At 33.1% G+C, this 14,151-nt stretch overlaps 1 protein-coding gene across 1 annotated transcript in view; it reads right to left on the minus strand.

Annotated features, from left to right (window-relative positions):
• LOC126771233 (1-phosphatidylinositol 4,5-bisphosphate phosphodiesterase classes I and II) overlaps positions 1 to 14,151 on the minus strand; it is a 76,705-nt gene that overhangs the window by 47,288 nt on the left and 15,266 nt on the right. Inside the window, exons 3-4 of the mRNA XM_050491007.1 lie at positions 13,753 to 13,890; positions 6,421 to 6,554 (exon numbers count right to left, since the gene is read on the minus strand). Coding sequence (XP_050346964.1) covers positions 6,421 to 6,554; positions 13,753 to 13,890 — 272 coding nt within the window. The remainder of the gene's footprint in view (positions 1 to 6,420; positions 6,555 to 13,752; positions 13,891 to 14,151) is intronic.

Genomic DNA, 14,151 nt, shown 5'->3' on the forward strand with positions numbered 1-14,151 from the left:
ATGGAAGCTCTCATTGAACGCAAACTAAAATCGTTTACAAAACGCATAGTGCTCTTTGATATGTATGATCGGAGTCAAGAACAACGTTTCTTATTTTGTATATTACTATTCGCTGCGAGTACAATATTTTGAAAGTAATATATTGAATAAAATAAACTGCATTCAATAAAAATAAAATACTTTATCGGAAAGTAGATACTTACCGGATTTTAAAAATATTTCGTTTCAGATTTATTCATGAATAAGCAATCAGGAAGAGAGTTGCGGAGACAAGCAGAAAAAAATATTTTCCAAAAAAAATTATTGGTAAAATACACGTCTAGCGATTTCAACGATAAAAGTTAATGTATGTAATGTATAAATATACACAAGGTTTCGAATATATAATACGAATACGGAGCCACTTTAATTGACGTCAAAAATCCGAGGCGGGATCAAATTTGCTCAAACCGTAATATAAGTCGTTCTTATTTCTAAAGCCGCTCCTAATTAGTCATGTTCAGTATTACACATTACATTATACTCATTATTTGTATAACAGGCTCGCTTTTTGGATTACAAATATTAGGCGTTTGCTTGTGTCTTGGCGTTTAAATTATAATTTAATTATCGTGACATCATTTAAAAAGAGAAGATAAAATCACCCGCGCGTTGGATATAATTTAGTTAACCATCTATCGGCTACTTCAAACGGGAAATCCACTTCCTTTAAAAAAATATTAAAACATGGCAGTGTTTGCAATAAAATTAGTCATTTAATAGGATACTATATGTCGGGATGCCGACATAACGTCCGTTGGTGAGGATGTTTTCCCTTCCCATGATATTATAGAACAAAATCGTGATGTCATTCTCTTATTTAACGGTTTGTCTGTCTGTTGAGATTATAAGTACTACAGAAGCTATTTACTTATTTGAGGTTTTAGGCTAAAATCTCAAGTCAGGTCTACAAAACGTTATTAGGTTTTTCTGGCAAGAACTTCTCAGTAGCCCCGGGAGTGTAAAGACTATAAAATCCTTTACTTTGGTACTACGCCTGAAATGTCTTCGATATAGATCCGAAATAAAGAAGCACCTGAGTTTGCGCACTCTTGTATACTATTACATAGTTTGCGCAGTTGGCTAGTTTCCATTCGGGATTCATGAACCTCTGGGTTATTCTTATTAGTTATTATACTTCGGGCATTAGTGAATGAAATAAACCCTTCGAGGTAAAGTTCATGTGATGTTTTACTGTTTGTTACAAAAATCTTGATATGATCTAAACATCATATTTCGAGTAGCGATCGTTATCAAATTTGGCGCACTTGTTCAGAGACAATCCGAAGGAATGAAGAATTTTATCATTTATTACACACATAAATGTTCTATACACCGAACGACTATTGCTTGTGCTTGTGCAATAATAACTTTATTTTTCAAAACAAATATTTCGTATATTTCTTTAATTTCTTTTTAAATATATTAAGTTTTATTAGCATTCTTTTATGCTACTTATTATAAAGTGAATTACTGCTTGATGTTGTAGTTACTACTTCCTTGCAATGTTTATAAAGTTTATTTATTTACATCATACAAGATAAGTACCTAATGGTAAGTTATACTCTTAGACTTACGTACTGTAAGAATATGTAAATACACCTCACACAGACAATGCGCTATCTACCACAAGGTCTTAGGTTGTTACATCCTTTGTGTCCTTGAAGATGGATCTTCGAGGACACAAAGGGAAATGGGAAATATGAATGGGAAAACCGGACACAGTAATAGAGTATTACTATTTAGTGGTAGGATAATTGATATGTGGTAGAAACCCACCCAGACGTACTTACACAAAAGCCAGCCGCCGATTTAATTATGTGAATAGACAAAGTCATAGCAGTCTATGTGTCTGAGTACACTTCCTCGCATGTCCTTCACATTTCAAACATCAATTCCCGGTAAAGGTCCTAATTTCAAAATGTGGCTGTCTAACCAAAGCTCCATAACAGGAACATAATAAAGTTACACCGAAAGTGTTCTTACGGGATCTTGCGAATTGCGTCGAATTAGATTAAATCGTTGATTCAATGTACCTGACAGGTAAATTGTATCAGTTTGTCTATCGACAGAATACATTCACAGTTCAATTTGATGATGATTACGCGAATTTTAATAAAATTTCGCACTCTATACTTGAGTTGCCACGAAGCTTCAATTACTAATAAAAACTAAACTTATGAGTGAAGTCTATTCTGTGAATCCTACTCTATAAATCTGTCTGACAAAATGCGTGTATTGAATGATTGCCGGATCTCGTGCAGGAACTAAGTGTATGTTATTGATACAAATTTGTATTTTTGTAAAAAAAAGTAAGTAACTACTGAGTTTCTTCCGGTTCTTCTCTGTAGAATCCACATTCCGAACCGGTGGTAGCGATTGACGATTCATAAGCACTTGTAAAAGTATATTTGAATCAAAAATATTTTGATTGATACATGTTTATTTATTTAACTATTAGTTGAATAGTTTATTTGCTTTAACGTACCAATCTCTGAAACTAAATGGTATGCGTGTGCGTGTGCGTGTGCGTGTGCGTGCGTGTGTATACATGTGTGCGTGTGTGAGTGTACGTTTAGACAAAAGTAATCGAATGATTATATCTATTTCAGACAATCTATATCAAACCGTCTCAATTTGCTATTCCGTTGTTTAACCCGCCGTGGCCTTAATTCGATATCACACTGCTCCAGCGGTTGCCAACAAAAAATAATTTACTTATAAAACAAAATATACTATCAAAGCATAAACTAAATATATTAAAAAAACGTTTCGATCAGCAACGTACACACAATTCCGCTCCTTAATATTATGTATATAGGTTATAAATTACGGCGCTGAATGTTCACATAAACACCGTCGAATCTAAGAGATTCAGGTGGCCCCAATAAAATTATACAAGATAAATAAACTGTATAGATCGATTATAGCAAATATTGGTATAAAACGAACGCGTGCCGACGATCGAGGCCATTATGTCATGCGTGCAAATACGCGAAAAAATGCATGTCTAGTAATGTAGACGTGCATACATCATATCGCTTTAAATAGTTAGACCACCAAGCAATAGATATTTTGGAATTCACTACTCTCCTGTTCTCGTTCTCTAACCGACTTTAATTTGACAGTTTTTATTTAATAATTTACATGAACTACTGAATGTGAAGGTTAATAAATATACTCTTATTATTCAGTTCTCTTTCTGTTTTGTTGCAGTTATTAAAATAAAATAATATTCAAACTGTCGTCTAACGATAACGTTTGCTTAATCCACCACGCGAAATGGGGATAAATGTTCCAATCGTGAATAGTCGACCGTAGTTGAAAATAAAATCATTTTTTTTAATAAAAAGTATTCAAAACGTTTAGAAATATACATACAACACTCGCAGTAATTGCAATGTGTCGAAACGAAACGATTACATCTTTAATATAAAACAAAATGTTGGAACCAGTGAGTAATAAAACGTATATTGATAATAATTCAATGCTTCTCGCAAAAATAAGTATTATATGAAAAGTCTAGTTTCATTTATATTAACTTTGTAGTGTCACATACATTAATAAAAACACATTAAAAGCGATTGGATTGAGGGAGTGCAGCGGCCCGCAAGTGATTATTTGTTTTTTTTTTCGTACGAGTATAATATAGGAACCAATACCATTCTCCGATTGAGTTATTTTTTTTGCAGCCGTTGGCACTCGCGTAAAACTTACACAGTACCGTAAATTTACAGTGGTGGCCCGCGAACCGTGTCATTCTACCATACGCTAAGTGCGACTCTGCCGCCTCACGTCATCGGCTTGATGTTATATGCTTAGCTGTTCATTACATCTTATCTTTCTCAATAAATGTTCTACCTATTTTGTCAATTGGGCTGGTAAGTCCTGAGCGATCAAACAAACAAATAGACAGACAGATAAACTCTTCATCTTTATAATATTAGAAAATCTGTAGTATCCATCACAAAAGTTTACCGTTTATTTACGAATAGAAATGCGCCTGTTGCACGTATCTCTCTCACACCACGGTAAAGTTTCCGCATTATGATATTACCAACTATATCTCCAAAGCGATTCTATGTATTCCCCTAACAGTGGAGGTAAATGTAAGTATAAGTGGAGCAGTAGTATGCAGTGCTTACGAAATGCTTCTAAGTTATGTGTGCCCATAAGTTTCAATATACACACCGAAACTGGTTTTAATATATATTGACTTTTATTAAAACATAACGAATGATCAAATAATAATATTTGAAAAAAGGTTTTCCAATTTAAAAAAAAAAAAAACAAAAATCAAAACACACTTTATTCGCGTAATCTTTTACAAACACTTCTGAATCGTAAATTTACAGAATTATATTTAACGTAAAACTACCACCGGATCGAAAGTAGATTCTTCCGAGAAGAACCGGCAAGAAACTCAAGCCGACCATTGAAATACAATACATAGATATATCAATGAACAACTATTAAATTTATATACTAGTAGCACGAGGGACAAACATTACACCGCACAATGTAAATATACATATATGTATATAAACGATTCTTAAACCTATTCAAGATGACATCAAATACAAGATGAATGAAGAAATTTTCCACGGACACACAAAATGTGTGTGTTTTCATATATAAAATTATAAAATTGTCCTAGTAGTGGCGTGCGGTCGCTCTCACGGTAAACTTTTATGATACGTGTCTCCACCCACTGCGCCGCCCGCCGCTCCCGTGTCGCCTGTTGTTCTCGCATAACGCACTTGCCTACACTTTGCCGGATTAGTTGGTGTTTATGGTTACTGCTCCCTTAAGGCCGCAGCGTGCGGTGCCGCAGTTATATGGCTCATAAACTTTATCAATAAACGGACTATCCAACGCAAAAAAGGTTTTTTAAATCAGACGAGAAGTTACTGATATTAGAGCGATTAGTAGTAGTAAACCTATTTTTATAATTAAAAGCTTGACTGTATAAAATAAAAAAAGACTTGCTTCAAAACTCTGAACTATTTAGCATATTCAAGAGCCAAGAGCAATTTATAAGGACACGACTATTTACAGGATGTCAAATAAAAAATATTGCCTGAAAATAAATAATTGTAATAATTAAATATTTCCACAATAACGAAACATAGTGGAAATATGATAGAGGAGGAGGTAAATTTCGTAAGCATTATAAATACAGGAAAACGGTCTTAAAAGACTACGACTTTCAAGATATTGGTCTACGACTTACATGATGTTGTCATTTGATGTTGTTTCTTTTTAAGGTCAAAGTAACTATATAAGATCAATTGAAATTATTTTACATATTAATAGCTTCTATATAGAAAACGTCAATTTCATTTAACACAGGCGATTTAAAAAATCTACACTAAAATATTTGGATAGAAAAACAGCGAAACCTATTTACATGTACTTCATATCATTCATATTAAATACAATTATCACTTTGTTGAAATATAAATTCGAAATATGAGAACCGCCGCGAACGAAACTTTATTCACCTAAACTTCGACTATACATTTGTACTATTTACTATTCACTGGAGACGCCTTGTGTAATGATACAGAGCATTGTTTCTTACAAAATCTCACTTTCGTCTTCGGTAATTATAATTAATCTAGTCGTTACTTAGTATATGCGTAATAAAAAAACATCTTAACCTGTTTGGGCGCGATAAAAGTGAAATTCCATGGTCCAATAACGTGAACACTTATTTCATTTTTATCGTACAATTATTATAAAACAACATAAAAATCTGATTAGCGGTTATTTTAGGTTAAGTATCATGTAAGAACCAGCTGCACATTTATAAATTTTAATTGCAAATACTATATAACAGATACAGTAAGTTCATTTGATTCCTGGACGAATCAAATGAGTCAGCTGAAGATATTACAGTACCTATTTGGTTATGGGGGTTACACTGCGAAACTACTTTTATAATATTACTATATACTAAATTATTCTCCGAAACGCGACGCATCTCTTCGTATACATTTTATGGATATTGGTTAAGTAGATTTTTCAATTAAACATTACATAGAAAACGACTGCTCTTTATAATCATAAAGGATATACATATATGAATATTATAGATAAGGACCTATAAATTTTATACTGAAAAAATTGAAAGAATTTTATCCGTGTTCAATAATTATTTCTTGAATAATTGATATTCTACTACTAATTGGTACTATATATTATAAACCATTAATTAAAGAATATAAATGTAATTATCTTAATAATAAAATAAAATTGTATTTGTTGCATACGGGACGGACACAGTAAACTGGACGTCCAATATTTTGTCGTTTTTGATTGTCGTTATAAATAATGATACTAACAATATTGCTGAATACAATTAATGGCAATACTCACTTCTTCACTAGTATTTTCCCAGATTTGTCTGCTTTTAGGACGATCTTCGTGTGCAGCTTCTCTAGAAACTTTATCGTAGGGTTGTTGAACTGATTCAGATTGTACGCCAAACTGAAAAGCTCCTCGGTCCACATCTACGGGCAAACGACATTATAAGTTAGTTCATTTCTGTGTTTAAGTAAAGTAAAGTATTGGAGAGCATCTAACAGCCACGTCGTTCTATTTTAGCCTTTTGTAGACTAACGTGGCCTTTGTCTTGACCCATTTACCCCTCTGGGGCGAAGCTCGTTTTTCCTATTTACTTTATAAAATATTTTGTGTTGCTTTCTTTTTATTACTGATTAAAATTTTAATTTACTTTTAAGTATTAAGTAAGCTTATCGTCTGGGCGTCTATTGGTTTGTATCATTATATATTTTCTTTTATTCATTTAAACTTTTCTGTATATAATCATTGCCATTCACACGATGTACTTTTTCAGAAACGGACCATCGAAGCGTTTAAATCTACCCCTTATTTTGTATTATAATATATTTTTAGTTATAATTTGGCCACCTGATAAGACGCTGTAAGAAATATCAACAATTCCTTACATCGCCAATGCACTAACAATTTTTAGAGCACACTCCCCTGACAGTATTGAGGCAACGATAGTTTTTAGGGGTAAAATAAGGAATGAGTGGTTGGGGTACATACCCCGATGGACAGTCTTATAAATACATTTACAATTATATACCAATCATTCATTTAAAAAAAAATGTTATTTTCGGAAAATGGCTATCCAAACCGGAGGTTACGTCCTGATACGTTACCGGATCCCCATCCTGTGTCCATGATAGAGTTTCATTTCCATATAATCCATCCTAATATCCATCGGAATATTTAGATGTTATCGAAGAATATGTGTGCAGCTATTAATTGTACATTAAAACTGATCATCAAAAATTTACATATAATTGTAAAAATTCCGTTAATTAAAATACAATTACAAACAAAATTTGTGAAATAACAAAAGAATAAAAATCGTTAATTACATTTTAGAATGAAGTCATTTAAAGTGTTTCAAGTATATTGTTGTATTCTTTATATAATTTTAAAATTTCATATATATATATATATATATATATATATATATATATATATATATATATATATATATATATATATGAAATATAATATATATATATTTATCCTTTTCGCCTCTGAGTAATGAATCCTTCAAAGCGACGCAACAACGGCAAAGATTGTTACATGACAATCGTGAGCAAGTTTAAGAGGATACTTAATCATATAATATATACACAAACGAATTTGCATTACATCCGTACTTTTCTATATTAAGGGTGCGCCTAGGCCACCAAAATTATATATTTCACTCGTGCGCCCCTTCTCGCCCCTCTCATAGATCCCGCCGTTACTACCTACACCGGCAGTGTTGCGTTTCTTGTCGTCTATGCTTCACGAATGTTCCGAGGAATGACTTAAATTCGATTATGCACGATGACATTGATTGCAAAATTCAGTCAATATTTTTTCCTCTCATCTCAACCGAGCGACAGCGACTGATTTCGTGTTTGAAGTACACGTGACATGCGACAGGAAATGTGGTCCGTCGCAGTCCATTTTTGAGAATACATATACGAAAAAAAAAGAATTTCCGAGAACTCGCTAATGTTGGCCGGCCCTAGATTACCTGTACACAGAGCTTATTATTCAATTTGTGTCTCAATAACATGTAGCATATCAACAAAAAATTAAAAAAATTAAAGATCACTTCATGATTTTATAATTAAGAAAAAAATATGTTTATTCATATGCAAAACAGGGCCGTTAATCTGGCGGACAAAATGGCGTATAGGGCAATGACAAAAACTCATGGAGCGAAATATTGAAACCAAGTTACAATCAAATATTATAATAAGTTGGAGCTATGCCAACTTATAACGCCTAAAAAGTCACCAAACTATGTGAAGGTCGCAGGTCGACCTTATGGACTACTGACGTCCTTGGGGACAAGTGGGGGAGAGTCTTAACGCAGCCTTACGCGTCATTGGAGGGGAAATGAGAACATTAGTGATAAAATAAAACTTAAAGAGGCAAGGCAGGTGTTTCTAAAAGCAAGTATGTGTATGTGTAACACATAAGTAATCCAAATAATTTGGCATAATAATCTATAAATTACTGTTGTACTACGTTAGCATATAATTGAAGCAACTACAATTATTGTCATGTGCGCCGTGGCTGTATCCGAGCTAACTTAGCTGGGTACATGATTCCCCATAAGATACCTGTCTAGAGATTCTATAATATTTCATATACATCAAATATGAGTAATTATTTAGGGCGAAATTAAATTAAAAACAGTAGAAATAAAATCGCCTCACTGTATTTGGAAAGTGACCGTAAATCAATAGTCACCTTTAAACCCCCAGACCGGAGACACTCAACCTTTTCTGTAAAAGGGTCACAAACACGGGTTAGCCACGGTGTCGCGAGCCGGAAACAAAAAATATTTAGGTAATGATTTCTTAGGTTTCGGGATTGTTACAAATTAAATTGCACAACTATGAACGGATTTATCGCGTATATATTAAATGGTTTTTTTTTTATCATTTCATAAAGTTTCAAACACTTTGAAGTGTCCGTGGCCACAAGCAGTTGTTTAATTCAAATTATTTAGGTGTTAATTGAAATTTAAAATAGTTCAATATAAGCATCAAGTGGGCCAACCACTGCCCTAGACTGTTGAAAACGAAGCGATTTATGAAAGCTTTTATTGTCCGTCTAATTTACTAGAGTTGATAAAGATTAAAAGGGGGTTTCTATGAATAAGCTTTTCGTTTTATATAAAATAATAAGGCGCTAAGCTAAAATAATAGAACATACAGCTTTTACTTTAGTTTTAACGTAAAATAAAATTGTATACAGAATAATATGTACATTCGTTTTCTACAGCACTAAGTTTCGAGGATAAATATTAAATAGAAACGTAGTTATAGTAGTTGCATTTAATATCCCCGGCTCCGCCCGCGTCATAATAAAAAATCCAGTTAAACGGGATAAAGAGGCCAAACTATGTAAATCATGTCATATTTATGTATAGTTGCCCATGGGTAAAGCAGCAGCAAGTAACAGAAACAAATTACAACCCTTCTAATCTACTTATAACTAAACAATTTAATTGGAACTGTATAAAGTCCTACAAGTTACAACTATGGAATAGGTAAATTTAAAAATAAAAAGTAATAATCTAAAACTGAAATAAAAAAAATAGTACAAAATTACAACCGAATTAATAATTGCTACCTAAAGCCATAAAGTATTCAATATTATCAGTGCTATAAAAAATTAATGAAAAAAATCAAAATAATTATACGAAACGACGCGACGACAAAACAGCGACATCGCAAATTTGAACTTAACATGAATCCCAATATGGCTAGGTCACTCTACTCCGGAAATCTGGACACCGCGATTCAGATATTGACGTATTTAGCACACCGCCATCTATGGGCTAGCAGCTGCAACATATATTATAACAACAAAAATACGTACGTGAACCAAATCTATCTGCACGAGGGATATTATAATTCATAATACACAAGTATTTGCACAGCACAGGTGCACTCTTTATTCCTGGATTCCGATAAGATTGACGAGGTTAGTCGCAGACCAATCAGGTTTCGTTCGTCCCAAAGTACTCCGAGAATCACTGCCAACATTCAAAATCAGCGCTTACTTGACAGAAAAACCCAACAATGGTTTATGCTTCGTGATCTGTAGACATAAATACTGACCCCCTGACCAAACGAACCAGTTACTTTATTTGAATTACGACATCATGATTATTATTTCATTTTTTTATGTACAAATAACATTTCTCTTTTGTTGATAATTTAATACTTTATGTAATAGCCGCAAAATCATGTATTTTAACTTTCTGTTCATAAAATATATTCTTTTCGATTAAAGTCAATACAAAAATAGTCATAGATATACTTATTTTAATAAACACAAAAACGATTTGAAAGATAACATAAAAACCAATGCAACCCAATCTGAAACACACAATCAAGCTAACACTACAAAGGATTTTCCTTAAATTGATACAAAATATACTTAACTGAGTTCTTTGTAACGATAGAACAGCCGCGAGAAAAGTTTGGAGGGAAACTTTTCAATATCCATCGACCGCATTCGAGAAATACTTATAATGACTTTGACACCGACTCGTTATATCAAGTGGCTTTCTGTTTCAATATACAATTCTTTATTTGTCTGATTGAGATACTATGAATACTGAAACACGTCTCCAAATCAATATTATATAAATCACGATCGACAACAACAGCGGCCTCTCCCAGCATCCATCCAGTATTAGTTTAAGCTCGCGTGGATTTAAAAACAAATATATAATATTTTTGCATGATACTTTTCAAAATCACAAGAACTGTTTTATATTCTCTTTTAGGTTTAATTTAGGTTTCCAAGTTTTTTTTTAAGCTTATAAGTTTCCTAAAATTGTGATTTTACCAAATCGTTATAATAATAACTAATAATTATCAAAGACAATCAGATCAAACTAAGAAAAATCATAACTCCGAATAAATATTATATTCTGAGTAATATTAATCAGTTTATAAAATTAAATCAAACCGTCGACATTGATCCACAAAATCCACAAAAACTTCAGATTAGAGCCGACTTAGAGTAATGGTCGACTTATAAAACTACTTTGTGAGAGTCCATATCGGAAAACCCAAGGGAATTGATCGATTGGAACTGAAAACGTTTCAAAGCCGTTAAACTTGTGAGTTAATCGTTAGGGTAAATAATAAGGACTTCATATTTATGGCGACGATCTTCACGCCCATGAGTACACGTCTTCGTAAACCACTTTAGTGAGCATAATGTCTCTTGTTGGGGGACAGCGACTAAATGTACCAAAATAATATAAGTGCGGCCAATACTGATTAATGACAACTTCCATTACAATGCTCCAACATTCAAAAGTTATCACACTGTACATGCAGAAAACGATAATTATGGGTTTTTTAACTCTAATTTCCATTCAGCCATACAAACTGTATATCAAAATATATTATTATTATGCAAAATGACAAAAGATCTTATATCTTTCTTATTTTTCATTTATCTAATGGCAGCTAACTGCCAGCAATGTATTATTGTAGTAAGGAGTTCGATCGTGAGTCAGCCTCCTACACTACGTCGACTCCCCGCTCCCTATGATGTATTGTAGGAGGTTGACTCACAATAAAACTCTTACTAACAGTATCGATAACATTTCCCCGTCGACTGACATATTAAAAATACATTTAACAACGCGAACGACGCGGCCTTGTTATTGATTCATATATCAGATAACAAGGCAAAACGGAGCGTCTTTCGAAGGGATTATCCTCCGATGGTATGGCGGACGGTATTCTAAGCTGTTCATTAAGCTTCCATCTCCGTTCGTTAAATTATGTATAGACCTGAACCCTTAGAAACTACGATACTTTAAGTTTATATATGCTAAAGGTACAGCTGCGTAAAGGATCTCGTATAGCGATACACGTCTCTACGTTCGTTCATCTTTCCACGTGGCGAATCGCGTTTAAAACATCACTTTACAGTGCGGTAAGGCGTACGCCGCTCGGTGCCCCCCCCCTCTGCCAAAACGTAACATTTGATACTAAATTTAACTAATGTGACACAAGCGCTGAAATATAAAACAGTCTGTAACGAATATGAGATAATTGTTATAAATTACGGTAAGCCGCACTCTCTTCTCACAACGACCGTGTTTTGCAAATCCACACTTGACAAGTGATAATTACGAAAAATATGCTTCGGGAGGTTTTTAAATTTGTACTTGTACAATTTGTAAGCTCACAACGTCGAACACATCGTCTATATTAATTACGAAATGTTGTATTTAAAGGTCTTTTAAAATTACTACACCATAGCCTCCTGGTGTATGTATCCAAGAGATATTTTATAATTATATTAATAATAAATAAATAAATAAATAAATAAGAGCCAGGGTCAATGCGATACTGTCACATATAATACCTTTTACATGAAATTCTGTGTATAACAATAATATATTATTAAAGAAAAAAATATGCTTCATTAATCATGTTCGTCCAGTCCCGGGTCTATCAGCCATGTGTATGCACAAATTTGTGCCCTATAATATCTCCATCCATTGTAATGTATTCCTGACCGAATTACAGCCACAGCTGTATTAACAAAGAGCGACGCAAAACCTTACCTCAAATCTGTTTGAACTTTATAACCAACCCAAAAGCTACAAGTTAATATTAGTCAAAATTTCTAAGCAAGGCAATAATTATGTAATGCAAGTACAAATTAAAAGCACAGTTATATTGCGATCTAGCACAAATATTATTCAGTATCGGTAAATGTAAATGACTACGGTCACAAAGCTCCGTCAAGCTCGTTCTAAATCCGCTTGACCACCTCAGGTCTTAATGTCAGACTACAAATAAGAACATTGGATGGTTTAAGTTTGCACGGCACACAATCACGCCGGCATTGCGGACATGCGGACGAATACATCGAACGTCTCGAAGCGGTTTCTAATAAATCAGACTACAGAATTACAGGAATACACATTCAATTCAAACATTTCTCTAAACGTAACATTGCAATAAATATATATATATTTATTTATCCAATAATAAATTCTTTTTTTAAAAAGTATATTGTGTATATTTTAATATATAATTAAAAATATACCGATCGTCATATTATCAAATTTAAACTTATGACAAGTATGTAAAAATTATCTTCACATAAAATTTAAAATAAAATATTAAGTTTATTTTTTTAAGTAGTAAGTTTTTTTTAATTTAAATTATAAAAGTTTTTCTGTCAAATTACATGAATAAGATATTATGACATAATAAGCCTCACAACTTTTAATATCTAAATTAAAAAAAGATTGGCTATAGAGACCTCCAACGTCGAATATAAACTTGTACATTTAGTTGGCGACATGAATTTACATTTTAATTAATTAAATTTTTATGTTACTTTTACGCTACTATTTTTTGTCTTTAGATATTGAAGTCATTCGCAGCACAATTTTTATCTTTGGAATCATGAGAATTATTACTTTTAACAAAAAGCTTACTTTTTGTTTTGATTTGTTCAAATTTTAAAATTTTAGTAAACTATATAATAGCATTTATTTTTAAAAGTTTCCAGAGGCAGAGCGACGAGTTAACGTCGCAACAACTTTCTTATATACCTGATACAAAAATTTACTACTTACTTACTCTATGTCAAATAAATACTGGGTACCTTGGCTATCTCCTTCCTCGTGCAGCAGAAATTCACGAAGGTGACGTTAACGAAGTCGGCACCATAACACACAGTGACCGTTTTCTCCTCCAATGACCCTTGTGAGCCGATTAGAACCACATTCCGAGTCTTCTGATCCTGCGGACAAAGCGATAATCTTATTTATGTATTTTTATCTTCAGTCCTTTTATATAAATTGATAGGTCTCCACCTGGAAGAGGTGCCAGGACGGACGATTGTTAGGTTTGTTTTATTTGATTTTTAAATTATTTCTTTTAATAACAAAATTGGTTTGACGGGTCGCTCAACGATTGGCACAGCTGGATTGGAGAGCCGGATTATCGCAGCAGTACTGGAAAAATTAAAAGAAGCCATCAAGGCGGGGAACATGGTCTCGAG

The sequence above is a fragment of the Nymphalis io genome, chromosome 10, assembly GCF_905147045.1.
Source record: "Nymphalis io chromosome 10, ilAglIoxx1.1, whole genome shotgun sequence".
Taxonomy (NCBI): Eukaryota; Metazoa; Arthropoda; class Insecta; order Lepidoptera; family Nymphalidae; genus Nymphalis; species Nymphalis io.